This window comes from Bufo gargarizans, chromosome 5 (assembly GCF_014858855.1).
Source record: "Bufo gargarizans isolate SCDJY-AF-19 chromosome 5, ASM1485885v1, whole genome shotgun sequence".
Classification (NCBI taxonomy): domain Eukaryota; kingdom Metazoa; phylum Chordata; class Amphibia; order Anura; family Bufonidae; genus Bufo; species Bufo gargarizans.
The window spans coordinates 447,089,075-447,110,491 of record NC_058084.1 but is presented as its reverse complement, the minus strand read 5'-3'; the positions used below and the strand labels follow the sequence as shown (position 1 = coordinate 447,110,491).

At 42.0% G+C, this 21,417-nt stretch overlaps 1 protein-coding gene across 1 annotated transcript in view; it reads right to left on the bottom strand.

Moving 5' to 3' along the window:
* Positions 1-21,417, bottom strand: part of LOC122938097 (amyloid beta precursor protein binding family B member 1 interacting protein) — a 151,859-nt gene that overhangs the window by 57,861 nt on the left and 72,581 nt on the right. The window contains exons 4-7 of the mRNA XM_044293407.1: positions 19,025-19,302; positions 18,154-18,231; positions 11,240-11,399; positions 7,726-7,847 (exon numbers count right to left, since the gene is read on the bottom strand). Coding sequence (XP_044149342.1) covers positions 7,726-7,847; positions 11,240-11,399; positions 18,154-18,231; positions 19,025-19,302 — 638 coding nt within the window. The remainder of the gene's footprint in view (positions 1-7,725; positions 7,848-11,239; positions 11,400-18,153; positions 18,232-19,024; positions 19,303-21,417) is intronic.

Sequence of the window (21,417 nt, the reverse complement as noted above, 5' to 3'; positions counted from 1 at the left end):
CATTACATAGTGTCCATTCATATCAATGGCTTGTCAGGGTTATGCAGGACAGGACAGAACAGGACAGCTCAGGTCCTCCCCGATGTTTGCAACCAATCCATACAAGAGTTGAGAATCCTGAACAGTGGACCCCCTCCATTAACTCAGAATTCCCTAATAGGGTGTATGAAAATGAGTTTTCTATAATGCACATTCCCTTTAAATTAAGTCGATACAGGTAATGTTATTATTCCAAGTGACAAAACCCAGAAATGTCTATATACTCATCACCTGTGATTCATTGCACTTTCCTCACTTGAGCAGCCTGATGTTAGATAATAAATACAATTCCTTTGAGTACATGTCCTGCGTCCACAGGAGGAATTCATCACTGGCTGACAACTGTTTGTTTAGTCTCCACAGCCGGGCCCATTGTCAATATATATTGCTTATATATTAATTTATTTGCTCTGTTAATGAGACGTTTCAGTACTAGGAGACGGCTTCAGGCCGCAGTGCTGTAGGTTTTACTTTTCTCTCTGGTTAGAAACATCTTGGATCTCCAGCGGTTTAGGATATCTCACTCTGACATTGCTTCTGCGCGGCTGGTGGTCGTTTATGTAAAACCGTAACATGCAAATGTCTCAAACATTACAAATCTGTTGCATTTCTAGCGGTGACTTTCTTTTGGCTGCGGCCGTGTGATGAGCACATTTGTGTTTTTACACAGATCACATTACTATGTAAATGAAAAAGAGAAAAACGCCAGATGCAAAAGTCGGGCAATAATTATCAGAATTATCAAATTACTATTACTTCTGTCAGTGGAGCAAGGGTGAGAGAATGATGTATACAACTATAATATATTTACGTGTACTCTGTCTGACTTTCTATCTGTACATCTATAATGTATATTATAATGTAAGTTATAGTATAGTTTCTGTTTCCTTCCAGTATATAAGTGGGTTCATGTAGTGCCCTTTAAAGTCTGAACATTTGTGGACATTTGCCCCTATTTCGCCTATGCAATGTCACCAACTCCTTACTTTATTTCACTTTAAAGGGTTAACTTGCATTGGCTTATACTGTTGAATACTGTGTAACTGCATTTTATATGTATGGCATCATATATATCCTGTTCATTTGCACTGTGTGCACAGCACTTTGGAAAGGGTTAATGAATACTGAGAGAATTTTGGGACTTTCTAGCTAATAGCGAGAAGCTGGTAATTTTCCACATAAGGTTTAAAGAACAGCATGTCTTGGAGAGAAAAAGCCAGATTTGTTTACCACCAGAACCAGATTTTAGCTATGTTATTATGTCCGAAGGCTTGTTTTTGTCTTGAAAAACGACTCTGTCATTGCTATTGAGTATCATTGAAGGTCTAATGCAAGTCTATGAGAGACAGAAAGCGTAACATTGTATTTCTTTGTGCTGAGTTTCTCCACTCCACCCTTGCAGATAGAAGGTTCAAATTTAGCTAGAAATGGTATTTAACCCCTTAAGGACCGAGGACGTACCGGTACGCCCTATTTCCCGAGTCCTTAAGGACCGAGGACGTACCGGTACGTCCTGACTTAAAATCTGAATTCCGGCGCCGCGGGGGTTAATCGGAACGGGATTTCGGCTGAAATCATTCAGCCGGCATCCCGTAACAACGCAGGGGGGGGTCATTTGACCCCCCCGTGTCGGCGATCGCAGCAAACCGCAGGTCAATTCAGACCTGCGGTTTGCTGCGCTTTTTGCAGTTTCTGATCCCCGCGGTCCCTGACCACGGGGATCAGAAACTTCAGAGTGCCTAAAATCAAGATTTCACCTCCCCCCTGCACCCCTGCACGATTTGATGGCGGCGGGTGGTGCAGGGGGGGTGTCGCAGGCGGTGGGGGCGTTGAATAATCGTTGGTTTCTAGTGGATATACCAGGGTGCCAGCACATTGCTGGCGCCCTGGTATAAACGGCTGACATCGTTGATGCGATGTCAGCCGTTTAACCCTTTCCATACAGCGGTCCGTATGGACCGCTGTATGGAAAAGGTTAACAGTGCAGGGAGCTCCCTCCCTCTCCGATCGGGGGGCTGCTGTGCCTTTGCAGCCCCCCCGATGGAGAGAGAGAGAGCCCCCAGGCAGCCCTCCGAGAGCCCCGTCCTTACCCTTCCCCGTCTGCGAAGTTGTGGCAGACGGGGAAGGTTCCCATGGTTCCTGCTGTCCATGGTGCTGAACAGATCTATGCTGAAAGCATAGATCTGTTCAGTGTAAGTAAAATACAGTGCAGAACCCTATATAGGTTCTGTACTGTATTATACAGACATCAGACCCACTGGATCTTCAAGAACCAAGTGGGTCTGGGTCAAAAAAATAAAAAAAAAGTGAAAAAAGTTAAGATAAAAAAAAAAAACATTTATCACTGAATAAAAATTAAAAAAATAAAATACACTACACATATTAGGTATCGCCGCGTCCGTAACGACCTGATCTATAAAACGGTCATGTTACTTTCCCCGCACGGTGAACGCCATGAAAATAAAAAAATAAAAACTATGAGAAAATTGAAATTTTGCCCACCTTACTTCCCAAAAAAGGTAATAAAAGTGATCAAAAAAGTCGCATGTACGCCAAAATAGTACCAATCAAACCGCCATCTCATCCCGCAAAAAATGAGACCCTACTCAAGATAATCGCCCATAAACTGAAAAAACTATGGCTCTTAGACTATGGAAACACTAAAACATGATTTTTTTTTGTTTCAAAAATAAAATCATTGTGTAAAACTTACATAAATAAAAATAAAGTATACATATTAGGTATCGCCACGTCCGTATCGACCGGCTCTATAAAAATATCACATGACCTAACCCCTCAGTTGACCACCGTAAAAAAATAAAAAAGGTGTAAAAAAAGCAATTTTTTGCCATCTTACGTCACAAAAAGTGTAATAGCAAGCGATCAAAAAGTCATATGCACCCCAAAATAGTGCCAATCAAACCGTCATCTCATCCCGCAAAAAATTAGACCCTACTCAAGATAATCGCCTAAAAACTGAAAACTATGGCTCTTAGACTATGGAGACACTAAACAATTTTTTGGTTTTAAAAAAAAGTTATTGTATAAAACTTACATAAATAAAAAAAAATTGTATACATATTAGGTATCGCCGCGTCCGTGACAACCTGCTCTATAAAATTACCACATGATCTAACCTGTCAGATGAATGTTGTAAATAACAAAAAAAAAAACGTGCCAAAAAAGCTATTTCTTGTTACCTTGCCGCACAAAAAGTGTAATATAGAGCAATAAAAAATCATATGTACCCTAAACTAGAACCAACAATACTGCCACCCTATTCCGTACTTTCTAAAATGGGGTCACTTTTTTGGAGTTTCTACTCTAGGGGTGCATCAGGGGGGCTTCAAATGGGACATGGTGTCAGAAAAACAGTCCAGCAAAATCTGCCTTCCAAAAACCGTATGGCATTCCTTTCCTTCTGCGCCCTGCCGTGTGCCCGTACAGCAGTTTACGACCACATATGGGGTGTTTCTGTAAACTACCAAATCAGGGCCATAAATAATGAGTTTTGTTTGGCTGTTAACCCTTGCTTTGTAACTGGAAAAAAAATATTAAAATGGAAAATCTGCCAAAAAAGTGAAATTTTGAAATTGTATCTCTATTTTCCATTAAATCTTGTGCAACATCTAAAGGGTTAACGAAGTTTGTAAAATCAGTTTTGAATACCTTGAGGGGTGTAGTTTCTTAGATGGGGTCACTTTTATGGAGTTTCTACTCTAGGGGTGCATCAGGGGGCTTCAAATGGGACATGGTGTCAAAAAAACTGTCCAGTAAAATCTGGCTTCCAAAAACCATACGGCGCACCTTTCACTCTACGCCCCGCTGTGTGGCCGTACAGTAGTTTACGGCCACATATGGGGTGTTTCTGTAAACGGCAGAGTCAGGGCAATAAAGATACAGTCTTGTTTGGCTGTTAACCCTTGCTTTGTTAGTGGAAAAAATGGGTTAAAATGGAAAATTAGGCAAAAAAATGAAATTCTCAAATTTCATTCCCATCTGCCAATAACTCTTGTGCAACACCTAAAGGGTTAACGAAGTTTGTAAAATCAGTTTTGAACACCTTGAGGGGTGTAGTTTCTTAGATGGGGTCACTTTTATGGAGTTTCTACTCTAGGGGTGCATCAGGGGGCTTCAAATGGGACATGGTGTCAAAAAAACTGTCCAGTAAAATCTGGCTTCCAAAAACCATACGGCGCACCTTTCACTCTACGCCCCGCTGTGTGGCCGTACAGTAGTTTACGGCCACATATGGGGTGTTTCTGTAAACGGCAGAGTCAGGGCAATAAAGATACAGTCTTGTTTGGCTGTTAACTCTTGCTTTGTTACTGGAAAAAATGGGTTAAAATGGAAAATTAGGCAAAAAAATGAAATTCTCAAATTTCATTCCCATCTGCCAATAACTCTTGTGCAACACCTAAAGGGTTAACGAAGTTTGTAAAATCAGTTTTGAATACCTTGAGGGGTGTAGTTTCTTAGATGGGGTCACTTTTATGGAGTTTCTACTCTAGGGGTGCATCAGGGGGCTTCAAATGGGACATGGTGTCAAAAAAACTGTCGAGCAAAATCTGGCTTCCAAAAACCATACGGCGCACCTTTCACTCTACGCCCCGCTGTCTGGCCGTACAGTAGTTTACAGACACATATTGGGTGTTTCTGTAAACAGCAGAGTCAGGGCAATAAAGATACAGTCTTGTTTGGCTGTTAACCCTTGCTTTGTTAGTGGAAAAAATGGGTTAAAATGGAAAATTAGGCAAAAAAATGAAATTCTCAAATTTCATCCCCATTTGCCAATAACTCTTGTGCAACACCTAAAGGGTTAACAGAGTTTGTAAAATCAGTTTTGAATACCTTGAGGGGTGTAGTTTATAGAATGGGGTCATTTTTGGGCGGTTTCTATTATGTAAGCCTCGCAAAGTGACTTCAGAGCTGTAGTGGTCCCTAAAAATTGGGTTTTTGTAAATTTCTGAAAAATTTCAAGATTTTCTTCTAAACTTCTAAGCCTTGTAACATCCCCTAAAAATAAAATATCATTCCCAAAATAATTCAAACATGAAGTAGACATATGGGGAATGTTAAGTCATCACAATTTTTGGGGGTATTACTATGTATTACAGAAGTAGAGAAACTGAAACTTTGAAATTTGCAAATTTTTCAAAATGTTTGGTAAATTAGGTATTTTATTATGCAAAAAAATTTTTGGGACTTTATTTTACCAGTGTCATGAAGTACAATATGTGACGAAAAAACAATCTCAGAATGGCCTGGATAAGTCAAAGTGTTTTAAAGTTATCAGCACTTAAAGTGACACTGGTCAGATTTGCAAAAAATGGCCTGGTCCTTAAGGTGAAAATGAGCCTGGTCCTTAAGGGGTTAAGGAGAACAGTCAGAACCCCTCATGTTCTGCAGTTAAGGAACAGTGCTTAGAAGAGGAGACTCTGCCATACTACTTTAGTTACCAGAAGAAGAAGCTGAGATGGGAATACTCTGCCACAGACCCTGGGACTCCAGCCTTTGGCCAGGGTACCAGCCTTGTGAGAGAGAGGGACAGCCATTTCAGGCCTTTCCTCAGCATCAAACCCTTAGAGACTAAAGAAGCCAGCTCAGTGCATTGCCTATATTGTTTTGCACCTGAATTCTTCCAGTAAAGAAGCACACTAGTTTACTGCAGACCCTGACTCTTTGGACTTATTTCCCATGGGGGTGCACCACCCCTTACCATCCCTTTTGCAGAGCAACACATGATGTTCGGGGGACTCAGCGTAGCGTTGGGGCCACCCCAATCCTGGTCAATGCATTCACAACACATTTTTGCCATCTGTTTAACATACTGTATACCAAAAAACATAAACGTTAGCGGATGCCTCAGACTGATGCCATACAGTGGCATACGTTCATCATAGATTTCCATTGTGAAGTATACTTTAATGTATATGTTTTTTACCGGACTCTGCAGGATACAAAAGTGTGGTGTGCTACGCTTATGTATCTTTTTTTAAACATATGCAATATGTTAGAGCGGATAGCTAAGCCTGTCCTCGTGTAGGTACCAGCCATGGCAAGGTAAGAAAGAACAATAGAAAACTCACAAAAGCAGGCCAGAAGAAAGAGATAGAGAGGTATTGTTGAGGTGAAATCAGTACAATAAGCTTTAGACTTTACAGCCCTAGTGTCCAGTCATGTAAAGACTTCTATCCTGGACATATTCCACAACTTGATCATCTGCATGACAAGATATCCACATCCTACAGTGGAAATTGTGGAGACCTGTTCAAAAAAAGTTGCAGAGCATAGTCTGACATTTATGGTTTACCCTGTTGGCTGCATTGTGTACATCCCATGCCTGGATGCAGGGGCGTAACTACCATAGCGGCAGACCATGCGACTGCTATGGGGCCCAGGGCAAGAGGGGGCCCAGCTGGGATCTTCTCCTCTTCTACTGGGGGTGAAAACTTGTTCAGGACTCTACCCTCTAATGAAATAACTTTTAGCAAACGAGGCAGTGGAAAAATGGCCCAAAGGTCATTGAAAAAGGTTTAGGCAGAAACCCTTTTGTCCTGTGTTGGGGGCCTGGCTTGATCTTGATATGGGGCCCTTACTTCTCTATGTACGCCACTGCCTGGATGCCAAAGTACAAGTCAGCTAGAGAAGTGAAGCATAAGGAAGATTGCTCTAAATAGATACCAGGGGTGGACTGGTCATAGACCCTACAAAGAAATTTCTTGCAGGGCTTATGCCCAGGGTGCCACCCGAGCACTCCTCACAGCTGCCGACTGAGCAATCTAATGCTCTAAGCATTAATTAATGCTAGGAGTATCAGGTACTTATGCACCTGGCCAACGGCCGCAGATGCCCTCCTGAACTCAACTGTATTACTGTCCTCAGGATAGGTGATACAGTTGAATACTGTGGTGAAGGCAGCAGTATTTTGTGCTGCACTGTAGTATTTGTATCTGCCGAGGGAGTATTTTGTGCTGCCCTGTGTTTTTTAGTTCTGCTGTGGGAGTGTTTTGTGCTGCACTACAGTATTGTAGGCCCTGCCTACTTGTGTTGGCCCACCTTCTGTCAACATGGGGCCACTTTGAATTTTTATTTCCAGGGCCACTTTAAGTTCCCAGTCCACCCATAATAGACACTTTAGGCCTATGAATTACTTACACAGCCATTAAACCATGTAGAAAATGCACTTTGTGAACAGCTGTCAGTCCATGCATGCCAAGAACTCTCCTGATCTGTTTGCACTTGAATTCTTCAGTAATGAACTGAGCTGTTGCACAACTGCCTCGTCATTGCTTTCCGCACTGCTACACAGCACCAACATCCCCAGCGGCACCAAGGGACCCCTTGCACCTCAAAACATTCAACATCAAGGGCAACTAAACCGTCATCAGGCAGGTGAATCTCAGAGAATGCCCTGAAGGGAAGATAGGTGCGCCCTTCTTATCACTGCATGCCCTAGGGGAGCAACACAGTGAGTGAGTACTACTACCACCATTCTTGCCTTCCACCTCTGCTCTCCTTCCCTGCAGCACTCCTATCTAGCCTAAGTTAGTTCTTGGAAGTTAGAACATCAGCTTTAATTTGAACACAAGGAGAAATGCTTTCATCTGAAGTTGTACTTTACTCGGCGCCTTCATTGTCATAGTACTTACTGACTGAACAGTACACTTACACCTTGGTACTTACCTGCGGATTTTTAAACACAGCATATTTTTCAGACTTTTTCACAAAGTAAATTTTGTTTTCGCTGTCTCTTGTCCAGTCTGAAAGGATTTCCACAATGTTTTCATGGTCTTCAAAGAATCTCTCTGAAAGTAAAAATGCAGAACATGCATTTAAAGGGTTTTCCGGTCTTTTCTCTTTCATGAGAGGTCATCGATAGCTGATCTGCAGGGTTCACTGATCTGAAGATCAACTGTTCTGCAGTAGCTCCAGCACAGGAACTACCTCTCAATCCATTGTGTTGTGGACAGAGCTGGTTATTGCAGTGCTGCTCGAATTAAAGTGTGTCAGTAACCACACAATAGATAGAGAGGTAGTTCCAGTTCCAGAACTGATTGGCAGAGGTCCTGGAGTGTCGGATCTGGAAAACACCTTTAAGGCTGAGTTCACACTAGCGTGTCCGGATCAGGTCCGGATGCGTCCCGGTGCATTGCGGCATACCTGCGCGAGTAGGTTACGCAATTGCAGTCAGTTTTGACTGCGATTGCGTCCGATGTTCAGTTTTTATCGCGCGGGTGCAATGTGTTTTGCATGTGCGTGATAAAAAACCGACTGTGGTACCCAGACCCGAACTTCTTCACAGAAGTTCAGGTTTGGGTTCGGTGTTGTGTAGATGTTATTGTTTTCCCTTATAACGTGGTTATAAGGGAAAATAATAGCATTCTTAATACAGAATGCATAGTAGGTGGTCAATTGAGGGTTAAAAAAATATATATAATTAACTCACCTTCTCCTCTTGATCGCGTAGCTGCCGGTCTCTTCTTAAATCTTTAATGATGAGCTGCCAGCTAAATGACCTGTGGTGACGTCAGATCACATGCTCCAATCACATGGTCCATTGTGGTGATGGATCATGTGATTGGACCATGTGATCTGACGTCATCACAGGTCCTTTAGCCGGCAGCTCATCATTAAAGATGTAAGAAGAGACCAGCAGCTACGCGAAGGTGAGTTAATTATTTTTTCTTTTTAACCCTCAATTGACCACCTACTATGCATTCTGTATTAAGAATGCTATTTCCCTTATAACCATGTTATAAGGGAAAATAATATAGTGAATAGACTGTCACCACCTAGCAACCATGCGTGAAAATCGTGAAAATTTTCACTCAGCCCCATTCACTTCTATGGGGCCTGTGTTGCGTGATAAACGCACAATATAGAACATGCTGCGATTTTCACGCAACGCATAAGTGATGCGTGAAAATCACAGCTCATGTGCACAGCCCCATAGAAATGAATAGGTCCAGATTCAGTGCGGGTGCAATGCGGTCACCTACCGCATTGCACCCGCGCGGAAATCTCGCCCGTGTGAACTTAGCCTAATACTGTGGCAGGCCAGTTTTCCACTCACATTCTTGTCCTAAAGGGGCAGCATTATAGTACTCAGTGCTAGTATATTAAACATATTATCCACATGTTCAATCCGACATACGTAAATCCTGTCTGGCAGCAAACAGTGGCTACAAGTCTCTTTTACGGACCCTTAGGTACTCCCTCTACTTCTGTGTGGTGCCTCTATGAGATACCACATCCTCCACAAGTACCAACGCTAACATGGTAGAATACCCTTGTAATATAGCACTCTGTTTAGTCAAGATTTTTTTTATAGAATATTTGAGAAATAAACACTGTGGGGGGAATTTCAGTTTTTACCATGGCCCTCACAGTCCCCTGATCTAAACATCATTGAAAATCTGTGCATAGACCTCAAAATTTCAGTGCATGCAAAATGTCCCAGGAATCTCACAGAGCTGGAAGACGTTTGGCTGCTACTCTTGGGTGCTACTAGGTACTAAGCATGCAGGGTGCCTACACTTTTGCTTCGGTCCCTTTTCCTTTCTTTACTTTGAAAATGTAAAAGATGAAAATAAAAAAAAGTTTTTTGCTTAAAATACAAAGGGGATGTGTCATCTTTAGCTTTATGCGTTTTGGAGATCATTTAATTTTCAACTTGCTTAACTGTTCACAGTAAGGGCTGTTTGACACGAGCGGATGCCGTGCGTGACATCCGCTGAGTGAATGACAGCCAAGACCCGATGCGGACAGCAGAAGCACGGAGCATTAACATGACTGATAATGCTCCGTGCCTCTCTGTGACCTCTTTACTACGAAATCACAGTGAGATAAAGTTGTCACTGTGATTTTGTAGTAAAGAGATCTCAGTGAGGCACGGAGCATTATCAGTCATGTTACTGCTCCGTGCTTCTGCTGTCCGCATCGGGTCTTGGCTGTCATTCACGCAGCGGATGTCACGCACGGCATCCGCTCGTGTGAAACAGTCCTAACAGTTATTGTGACCAGGGGTGCCAGAACTTTTGCATGTCACTGTATCTATGGATCTATCTATTGTGGGGACTCGCTCTGGTTGAGAGAATTAGCGGACGCAGTATAGAGGCAGCAACAAGTTCTTTGGATCTAACAGTTCAGTGTTTTATTCACACTTTAGGCAAGTGCCAAAACAAGCAGTCATATTCAAACAAAAAGTCACCTTGCGGTGTTGGTGGTAATTCACACCATGCGGCAATTCTGCCTCAAAGAGTCCTTGCTGATAGCAGCACCAACCTGTTTTTACACCAAACAGGTAGCAAGCCTTCATCCAGACACAAGGCTCCCAGATCCCAACACTGAGACCTGGCTTCTGAGCCCAGCTCCCTTTTTAAGGACAGCCAGGTGCTGCCAAAACCTGGACCGGCATTTAAAATCCGGTCCGGTATTTGACCTCACCTGGCTGTAAATCAGCCGAGCAGCACATGCTGGGAGGAAAATACCCGGTTTCCCAGACCAAACCTCTATCCAACCTCTATCTATCTATCTATCTATCTATCTATCTATCTATCTATCTATCTATCTATCTATCTATCTATCTCTATATATACTCACGTCTATTTATTTATCTTTCTATCTACACACATGCATATCTACCTATCTATCTATCTCAATGCAAACAAAAAACATCAACAAATGAAACTGACTTATTAGACTGCCGGTTCATGTGAGATTAATCAAACAAACCAGTTTTAATAATTTTTTTAGGTGCCAGTTTGAAAGGAAAATGTAAAAGAATAAGGAGTTGTCATAAAAAAAATTTTTTTTGGGGCATTTCCCAAATAAAACAAAAATGGAAAAAAATATCTAAAAATCTATTAATAAACATCACTGTGTGTCAGGATAAAAACTTAGCGCTGCTTTGACAGTGATTGCCTCTGACGGAGAGGTGCTTATTGCTGGCACAACACTTTGCACGTCTCAGTAATCTATTCATCTATCTAGGCCCCTGAAGTCACTCTTTATATGAGAAGTGTACACACTGTCCACTTTTTAGGAAAACGAGGATTCCCTGGTGGCAATTTGGTGGTCCTGTCCAGCCAAAAGAGGTGGACACACATATCAAGTCTAAGGGAGTCAATAATTGGCTTGGATTTATGCAGAACATCTATACAATTTAGTGGACAAGGCCATAGCATTAGGTACTTACCAATCTGAAGCTCTGGATTTTCCTCATATAAACACCACTCAACTGCATAGTCACAGTGAGTCTTCTCAAACAGGTTGTCCAGTATTTCACGGACAGTTTGACGTTCATCCACCATCAAGGTCTTGGTGCTGCTGTCTGTCATGTGAACCTTAACAATCATCTGTAGACAAAAAAAGGCAGTCATATACTAAGGTGCTAGAGACCATGTAGACACAATATACAGTTGCAAGAAAAAGTATGTGAACCCTTTGGAATGATATGGATTTCTGCACAAATTAGTCATAAAATGTGATCTGATCTTCATCTAAGTCACAACAATAGACAATCACAGTCTGCTTAAACTAATAACATACAATGAATTAAATGTTACCATGTTTTTATTGAACACACCATGTAAACATTCACAGTGCAGGTGGAAAAAGTATGTGAACCCTTGGATTTATTAACTGGTTGAACCTCCTTTGGCAGCAATAACTTCAACCAAACGTTTCCTGTAGTTGCAGATCAGACGTGCACAACGGTCAGGAGTAATTCTTGACCATTCCTCTTTACAGAACTGTTTCAGTTCAGCAATATTATTGGGATGTCTGGTGTGAATTGCTTTCTTGAGGTCATGCCACAGCTTCTCAATCGGGTTGAGGTCAGGACTCTGACTGGGCCACTCCAGAAGGCGTATTTTCTACTGTTTAAGCCATTCTGATTATTTACTTCTATGCTTTGTGTCTTTGTCCTGTTGCAACACCCAGTTACACTTTGTATGGACTGAGAAAATTACACTTTGTATGGACTGCTGCTGGATGTGCTGCTATTGGTTTTGCTCTCAGTAAAGAAAGCCATTCTTTGTTCCATAACCTTTGCCTGGTTCCTTCACATCTTCAATTTTTTTCACTGCACCGAACCCCAGGGGCCAAAGGCTTGTGCAAGGACACAGATACACAATCACATCTCATCAGGGCCCGTACCACTGCCATCCTCTGAACTAGCTCTTCAGGGGCTCGCCCCAAGATGATGTAATACTTGGGCACTGTTGGGTAACCTTATTGGTGTAGCTCAGGCTCTTAATCGAGAAAACTGAACAGTAGGTAAATGATGTGTTTTACAGCAAACAGGGAAATTCAATGAAAACAGAAAAAAGATGTGAACTCTATAATAGTTCTCTAAACTTAGATTTTGATAAACTCAGCCTGGATTTACATAAGTGCCGCTTTTAGAACTAGTTCTCCTTTTTTGGCAACACTGAGCTGGTATGTAAAGTGCCTCATTTGTTTTACAAATAATTCCCAAAATAACAATCAGCATTAAGATATTGTACTATGAAGGCAGGTCTACTGGAGATAGAAAAAAAACTAAACATAAAACCTTTTTCCTTGTCATATTATGGTCCTTGATTGTACTCCAGCTACAGTGGTTTTCAGATATAACTGGCCATACAAGTCGAAATAAAAAAAGGACTAAAACCTTGTATTTTAAGGAAAAGAGAGATTACAATATTCCTGCTCCTTGGTTCATGCAGGAGAGGTGTCTGGAAGAGTCCTATTCCCCTCAACCTATTGTAATAAGCATACATGCTTGACCAAGCTGAGGGTACATGTTTATAATGGAGTTGGATGAAATAGCTGTTGGCCAAATAACCATTTAACTGACAGCTCTACAGACCCTCTTTGACACCCATGATCAGACGCGCTAAACTTATCTAAACTTAATTATTATGTTTAGATAGGCTGTTATTGGTTGGTTTATGCCAGTTTATGCCAAAGCCTGCTGGAACCAAGACAAAGCCTGCAAATCGTTTGGGTGAAAGTTTATTCAAGTAAAGCTGCCTTTGAATTTCATATCAAGGTCTGGACTCAAGTTATTTTTCCTTCATCCCTCAATTATTCCCCTTTTTAATGCTATGGAGCCAAAGGCTGGGGTCCCGATTTATCCAGGTAGGAGCACGTGACACATAAAGAGACATATAGGCCGCACCACACCACTCGTCATTCCTATAAACCTGGGACGCGATAGGGCCCTGGGGGGCAGCGTGTTGCAGATATTGAGGTTGACCAGTGCTAGGACTTGGAAGTGAAGAAGTGTAGGGAGCGAGACATGGTAAATAAGGCTCTGTTCATATCTGTGTCCACATTGTAAGATGGTCCTTGGTGGTGCCCGATGGACCTCATTGACTTATAATGGAGATTCTCAGGTTCTGCTGGGGTGTCCATCTTTCTGATGGGAAAAATAGCACTACATGCAGATAGTTTTTTCGCATAAAACATTATGGAATCTGCAATGGAGGCTTGTAACGGAGCATGTGAACATGGCGTAAATGGTATGGTCTCTGGTATGAGGTTTGTATTTATTTGTGAGTTTGGTATGGGGGATCTGGTCTAAATCCTGAAATAATTTTGTGGTCTGGTCTGGGGTCTGCATTAATTTGGAGGTTGGTCCTGACGCCTGAATTAGATTAAGGAATCCAACGTGAGGGAACTGAGCATGCATATATACTAAATAGAGGAACTCCTGAAACCAAAAGGTTGATGCAGTTGAGGTCCACCATGCCTGATCCTTATCACCCCTAACACAGTGGGAGAGTTGAGAAGCCCCATACACATTTAATAGTCGGCCAAACCCACCGAAGTCAACAGGTTCAGCCAACATGGATCTGTTATTTATGGCCAGATTAAAGGGTCATTTACCTGGACAGCAACGTTCATTACTTGTGTGTGGCCGTGAATGGTTGTCACTATGTTCAGCTACGGTATGTGGAGCATTATCCAGGGGAGTCTATGGTTCGCATTTCATTTTTGGCACCACATTTTTGTAATTGCCTTTTGAAAATGTAAGAATGAAATATTTCAAGAGCAGAAACCTCTTTATACTGAAGGAACCAGGTTGTAAAAATGAATATACAATACTGTACAATGCAATACTTTATAGTCATTTCAATCTGCATAGGAAAATTACGATGACATATATACTATAGCATTAAGCTTTTCTATTCAGAATCAGAAATCTGTGACACTACAGAACCTGTATCGTGACCTCACAGCACCCGTATATATAGCATGGCACTTCCTAGTGCTGGTGTCACTAGCTCAGACACCATAACGGTTCTTTCTATTTCTGTCAGAGGCAGAGATTTATTTTTCTGAAGATGCTTCCTGAAGACATGCAGCTGCAGATAACGTACTGGTGGGCAATGTATTACCTCAAGCTATCAGCTGTGTGCCACTCATCATCTGGTGATGCTTGCTTGAATAGATGAGACAATGTACTGTCAAGAATGCCTTCATAGTATAACGACACCTGTTTGTAAGACTGCAGAATGCCACCTATAGCGTCGCTTTTCCCAAGTCCTAAATGTTGGTACTCAGCTATCCTAGGACCAGTGGCCTAACTAGGAATGGCTGGACCCCACATCAAATTTTTGAATGGGGCCCACCTCCCAGCAACTTCTTCAAAAACCCGCTCCTCCCGTGCAAACCTCACTTCTGTGGCTAGTCGAGCTCTCTCAGACCATGCTTGACAGCCTCTCCGACCGTTTCCTACACGTGAATACGGTATGTCATGTCACTGTCTATACTGTCAATGTATATAATGCCATTGTATAATACTGTTGAGGGGTCCTCACAATAATATCTTTTAGTTCTCCACCCAGGTGGGCCTCTTCTGATTTTGAGCCCAGCATCTTGGCCTGCTTCCAGTACTAAGCTATGACCCTGCCTAGGACTTAAGTAGGTGCAGATTACATTACATAACAACCGGACAGACAACAGAAAAGATGTATGAAGCAAATATTGACAAGCAACAAATATAGAAATATAAATTCACCAATTGATGACATAAAACTGGATGTGGATGTGGCAGTCGATGAAAAGATGGATACCGAATGTCAGATGGCAATGGCATAAAGGTGGAGAGCGATTAATGTAGGTAAGAGAAATAAAACCTAGCAGAAACTGACCCTGAACTGCTAAGTCCAACAAGGCAGTAGAAAATCAAAACCCAAACCCAGGCCATGGAACCACAAATTCTAGGAAGCACTCAAACAAAGCCAATAGACTAGGATTTAAGACTCTAGAAACAAACTGCACAGACCTATCACTACACCCGGCAAAGAGGCACAGAAAAGAAAAGGCATAACAATCAATAATGAGAAAATACCAGACTAAGCAAGTTGATAACAAAACCAGATTCAGTCGTAAGGATGGTTTCACATATATGTTTTTGTGGCAGTTTTTGTGCCAAAGCAAAAATTTGGTTGGAACGGAATAAAAAATACAAAGGAAAGGCTTATACTTCTACTTTCTGCTGGATCCACTTCTGACTTTGGCTCAAACAATTACCATAAAAACTTCAAGAAAAACTGCCACACAAACCTATGTGTGAACCCACCATAAGGTAATTGCATAGCAACTGCCTGTAACAAGGTAAGTGAGGAATAGGCAACAGATCCCTGATAGTTGTAACACAAAGTGGGCCTCATTTATCAAAACTGTCTTACAGGAAAACTGTCTTAGTTGCCCGTATTAACCAATCAGAGCTCACCTTTCATTTTTTAAGAACACTAAGAAATAAAAGGTGAGCTCTGATTGGTTGCTGTGGGAAACTAAAACAATTTTCCTGTTAGACACTTTTGATAAATGAGGGTCAGTGTGTCATAGTATTCTGTATGATCATTACTGAACATTAAACATTAAAGTGACATTAAATACAGAAAATACAGATCTGTTTGCAGAGCTGCACCCCCTTGTCAAAGCACCGCCTCCACAGAAAGATTTATTATTAGAGCTCCATTCATGCCATGGTGCTGTACATATGAAAGGTGTTCACATACATAATGCAAAACAAGTACAATAAGCATGTACAGGACAAGCTACAAACTTTTGCAGAAGCAGAGAGGACCTTGCCCACGAGGGTTTACAATCTATAAGGGAATGGGGAAGGATACAGTAGTTGAGGGTAAGGCTGGTGTTACACCATTATGGCAGCAGGGTTACTGTAGGTTGTAGGCTTGTCTGAAGAGGTGGGGTTTCAGGTTTCTTTTGAATGTTTCCAGTATAGGTGAGAGTCTGAGATGTTGGGGTAGAGAGTTCCAGAGTATGGAGGATGCATGGGAGAAATCCTGGAGGCAATTGTGGGAAGAGGAGATAAGAGGAGAGTAGAGAAGGAGGTCTTGTGAGGATCGGAGATATCGGGAGATCAGGTCACAGATGAGTGTAGGGGGACAGGTTTCGGACGGCCTTGTATGTCATATTTAATGTGTTGTATTGGATTCTCTGGGCAATGCAGAGGAATAATGGGGGGAGAGGTGGATTAGCTGGGCAGCAGAGTTGAGGATGGATGTGCACCATAGTGTCAGATGGAAGGCCACAGAGGAGAATGTTGCAATAGTCTAGGAAGGAGATGATAAGGGCATGCACAAGCATTTTTACAGACTCAAGGATGAAGAATGTGTGGATTTGATATATTTTTTAGTTGGAGGCGGCATGAGGTGGATTGGTCTTGGATGTGCAGTTTGAAGGACAGGGCAGAATTGAAGGTTTTCCCAAGGAAGCAGACAGAGCATGGAGCCATTAAAGGTAATAGATAGGTTTGTTGGGGGGAAGGACTGAGTGACCCCTGTGTTCTCTTTCGGAATTCTTTATGACTGTATGTCAGGATCATGCAGAAAATGCTGCAGACTGATAGTGAGGGCAATCATAGTTCTTCACTTTTATCATCTATTTCTCAGTGTAGTATTCCTTTAAAGACTTGCTTAAACAGCAATTCCATAAAATAAAACATTAATTGCTCTCTTTAACTATAGGAATTTTTCAAGAAAAGTACTGAGGGAAAGATTGATAAGCAATGTATGCCATGATACACTTGGGTTTTTCCTAAGGAACTGGTACCACGTGAGGGCTTGGTGGCAGCATGCCACTCTGCCTTGGTAGTTAGATACAGGGTTAAGCCAGCAAAGTGAATCTATGTCCCTGGTGAAGGAAATCTTGAATAGTGCGCTACCATAGACTGTTGGAAAACAGATTAGTTTGAAGTGAATTGCAGACTGCAAGTAAACAATTACCAAATATAGCTATGAAAATGATACCAAAGGTTGGGTAAAAAAGTGAAATGGACATTTACGTGGGTATGATCAGCACTGAGAATATTTTCATATGCAGATGATGAAGTGTACTAATAAGTTTCCTCAGCAGATAATGTATCTACTTCTGATCCTACCATAATTGAAATATTCTCCAAATAAAATTAATGACATATTAATATGGACCAAAACCTTTGGTGGAACTACGAAGGTGCAACACTTCTCAGAGCACAGTACACTCAGCTTTTGCACCATTTGGAGCAATGATCCATAGAATGAATACATGATCCATATCCCACATGCTGGAAAAGCTAAGCGGAGCAGATAAACCCAAAGGTGCAGAGCGCTTCAAGAAGTGCTGCTTCACCTTGGTAGTTCCACTAGAAGTTTAGGTTCCCTTTGATATTTCTGTGGCCAGGGGATCTTCTTAGCAACCAGCCAATCTCTAGGCATCTAAACATTTTCCAGCAACTACTTTTTATAGTGTTTGACTAAAGATTTGTGTACTGTATTTCGAAGTAGACACAGCGTGTGCAATTCCTTTCGCTCACCAGAGGATGTGATTTGGAAGGTCCACCATTATACAGAACATGGGCATGTACTTTGGCATCTTAATAATTGTCATTTTACACACAGGAAATAGAATCAATAAGGTCTGATGGGTTATTTGTGGTTTATCTAATAAGAAATAGATCCTAGGGACAAGTGATTGTCTCCACAGTCAGTTCCAAAGGGATTGTCTTCTACTGGACCCAGGAGCCTGATTGTCTTTTCCTGGACTCACTGAAGAATCCTCTACTACTATAGTCTGCCTGCCTGACCCTGTGTATTTTTTTGCCTTACTTACTTTTTTAACTTTGGCTTCTTTCATTTTTCCTAAAGCAAGCTTTATTTTGTCGACTTTAGCTTTTGACTCGTCTTCATCCTACAATAAATAATGACAAAAAACTGAAATGATTTCCCCATTCGGGTAAAATTTCACATATTACGTTAAATCCAAATGATGAAATGTCTTAAAAAAACAGCGTCTCTGAAGAGAACTACATTATTATTATCAAATATTATATGAAAACTTCCCTGTGAGACTACAAAGTCTGCTACAAGTGCTGTTTTCAGTTCTCTTTCTAACACCCACTTTAGCCTTGTATGCAAAACACAATATGCCAGGAGCCCAATGGAGAGCATGTGATGTCTATATCTGTGGTAGGCAACTGGTGGAGTGAAAGTGACCAATGGGACCACTGCCAAGGAGTCTCATGTCCTTATTTGCAGATATAATTACCCTCTATTATGTAATATGGTGCATATCTAATTATAAATGAGGCCATGGTGCACTCTATATTTGTTTTATAGGTGTGCAATTTTATAAATAAAGGCAGTGACTGTTTTTGCCACTGCTGGGACCCTCAGTGATCAGCTCTAATCCCATTAGAACTGATCAGTCGGTATTCAATTTCCCAGCAGCGCCACTACAGGACAAATTATGCATTACAGAGTTCCCTTCTAAATCAGTGGGCCATTGCTTTGGCTACTAGATAAAGCCACTGTTTGGGAGACTCCTGTATATTGAAGATCCTGGTAGGATATTTGAAAATGGGCTTTCTAAACCAGTCAATCCCTTTAATTAGGATGGATATATGTAATCCACTGTTTTGAGGACACTTGGTATGGGTGGCCACCACACAGCCATGCCCCCTGATACCCTTTATGCCTTTTACCCGAGTCTTTAGTTCTTCAGGATCAGACGGTGGAGGAGGAAGATCCATTTCCCATTCACTAGGAGGTGGTGGTGGTGGGAGAGAAGACAGGTCATCCATGGAACCAGTGGCCAGATGATCAGTATAGCTAGGGTGATAATTGCTGGTGTCCGCATAAGGAAAAGGGGGGGTGCTATTATAGGTCTGATTGTTAACTTGCAGTTCGGCATCTTTGCAGTTAGCCACGAGGTCAGCCATTAGAGCGTCCAGATCGTTGTCTTCAAGGGCATTAAGTGACTCTGTGAAATGATTAGAAATATACACTATGTAGTTTTCATTTGCCAACATTTTGTTAAATGTAATTTAAAGGGGTATTCAGGAAACAAACCCTATTCTCTGCATAATGAAAAATCTCTGATTGCAGTCAATGGTGGGAACGTTCTTGCTTACATTCTGAGCAGATATGCAGCTAGTCTTTCCTTCACCTGGGGCAATGATTCAGTTTGTTGCCCCAACCCTGTTTGTAATTACCCTGGTGGTGTCCTGTGGAGCCATAGATCAAGTGTATGGCAGACTAATGTGGTAATAAAAATAATAATGGTCACTGGTTGACCGCGCCATGATCGGTTGACCGCCCCTGTGATTAGTTTGCCAGACTTCCTAGTGACATAATCAGGTACTGGGAAGGTAAAGGTGGATTTACAGGGGGCAATTATTAGGTCTATTATCAGAAATGGATGTTAGTACGAACGCTTGTTCCCAATAATTGGCCCATGTAAAGGTGCCGTGGATGACACGATGAATAAGCAAAACACTTGTTCATCGAGTGAAATCGTTTATGTGGTCACCTAAATTAACGTTCCTGGGCAGAAGATTGTGCTGTGTGAAAAGTGATCTGCTGCCCAGAAACAATAAATCTGTATGAGGATGAGTGATTGCAATAGTCATCGCTCGTCCCCATAGAGTGGAGAAGATTGCTGCATGTGTAACACCCCAGAGTGGTGTTACCACTTCTGCACCTTGCTACTATCTTTTATGGTCTAACCTGTATGTCACGTATATATTTATTTCCAGGTCCCTCAACACTATACATTTATAATAATGTTATGTAACTGTTCATGCAATGTGCCTGGTTCACCACCAGGTGGCAGCAAACACGGCAGAGCTATAGTTAGATAGAATGGAACTCCCCATTCCATTCTCCCCCCCTTTGGTCAGATGTGGGCCAGTCCTGCTTGCTACAAGAAGGAGGTGGGGCAGTTCTGGTTTGTGCTGGTTAAGACTCCATGTTGGAGCTGCCAGGATTCTAACCTGTTCCTTGACTGAAGATACAGATGTAGTAGAGTTAATACTCATTCTTTATGAGATGTGTTATCTAAACTAAATGCATTAAGCAAGCACCTTCAATCGCTTTTCAATGGCTTTTGTTTCAAGATAACACAATGAGTTAATAAATTTGAGTTAAGAGTTTGAGTGTTAAGCCTACTACATCTGTAAGTCCGACTAAAAAGTGAAGTGCAGCATAAAAAAAGAAGCCAAGTTACCAAGTCAGCTTGTCAGTACAGCAGAGTGAGAAAAGGATATAGCAGAGTTGAGTTTGCCTGCCAGTTTAATACTAAAGCCTGCTGAAACTAAGACAAAGCCTAAAACTGTTTGGAGAAACGTTGATTCAAGTGCCATTGAACTTCATCTCAAGGTCTGGACTCAAGTTATTTCTTCAAATCCCTCAATTATTCCCCCTATTTATTGCTTCAGAGCCAAAGCCTGAGGTCCAGCCGTATCTAGGTAGGAGCACCGTGACACTTTAGGCCGCAACATACCACTCAGCATTTCCTACACCTGGGACGTGACATGGAGGGCCCTGGGGCGCAGCCACCTGTTGCACATGTAAATACAGCTCTTTACCTCTACTGATGAGCAGGCAGTTATCAGGAAGAAACAGTCCCTTCCCCATAATTGCCTGCTCAGTCCGCGCATGTAAAGGCGCCTTAAGGGAACTTGTCAGCATGAAAATGCAATGTCAGATAAAAGCTCCATGTTATAGAGCAGGAGGAGCTGAGCAGATTGATGTATAGTTTTGTGGGAAAAGATTCAGTAAAACTTGTAATTTATTAATGTCATTTCCTGCTCATTCTGGGCTTTCAATCACTGATAGGACCTCCTCCTCATATAGGGACGGCTGTCAATCACTGATAGGACTGTCTCCTCATAGAGGGAAGGCTGTCAGTCACTGATAGGACCTCCTCCTTATAGAGGGAAGGCTGTCAGTCACTGATAGAACCTCCTCCTCATAGAGGGAAGGCTGTCAGTCACTGATAGGACTGTCTCCTCATAGAGGGAAGGCTGTCAGTCACTGATAGAACCTCCTCCTCATAGAGGGAAGGCCGTCAGTCACTGATAGGACCACCTCCTCA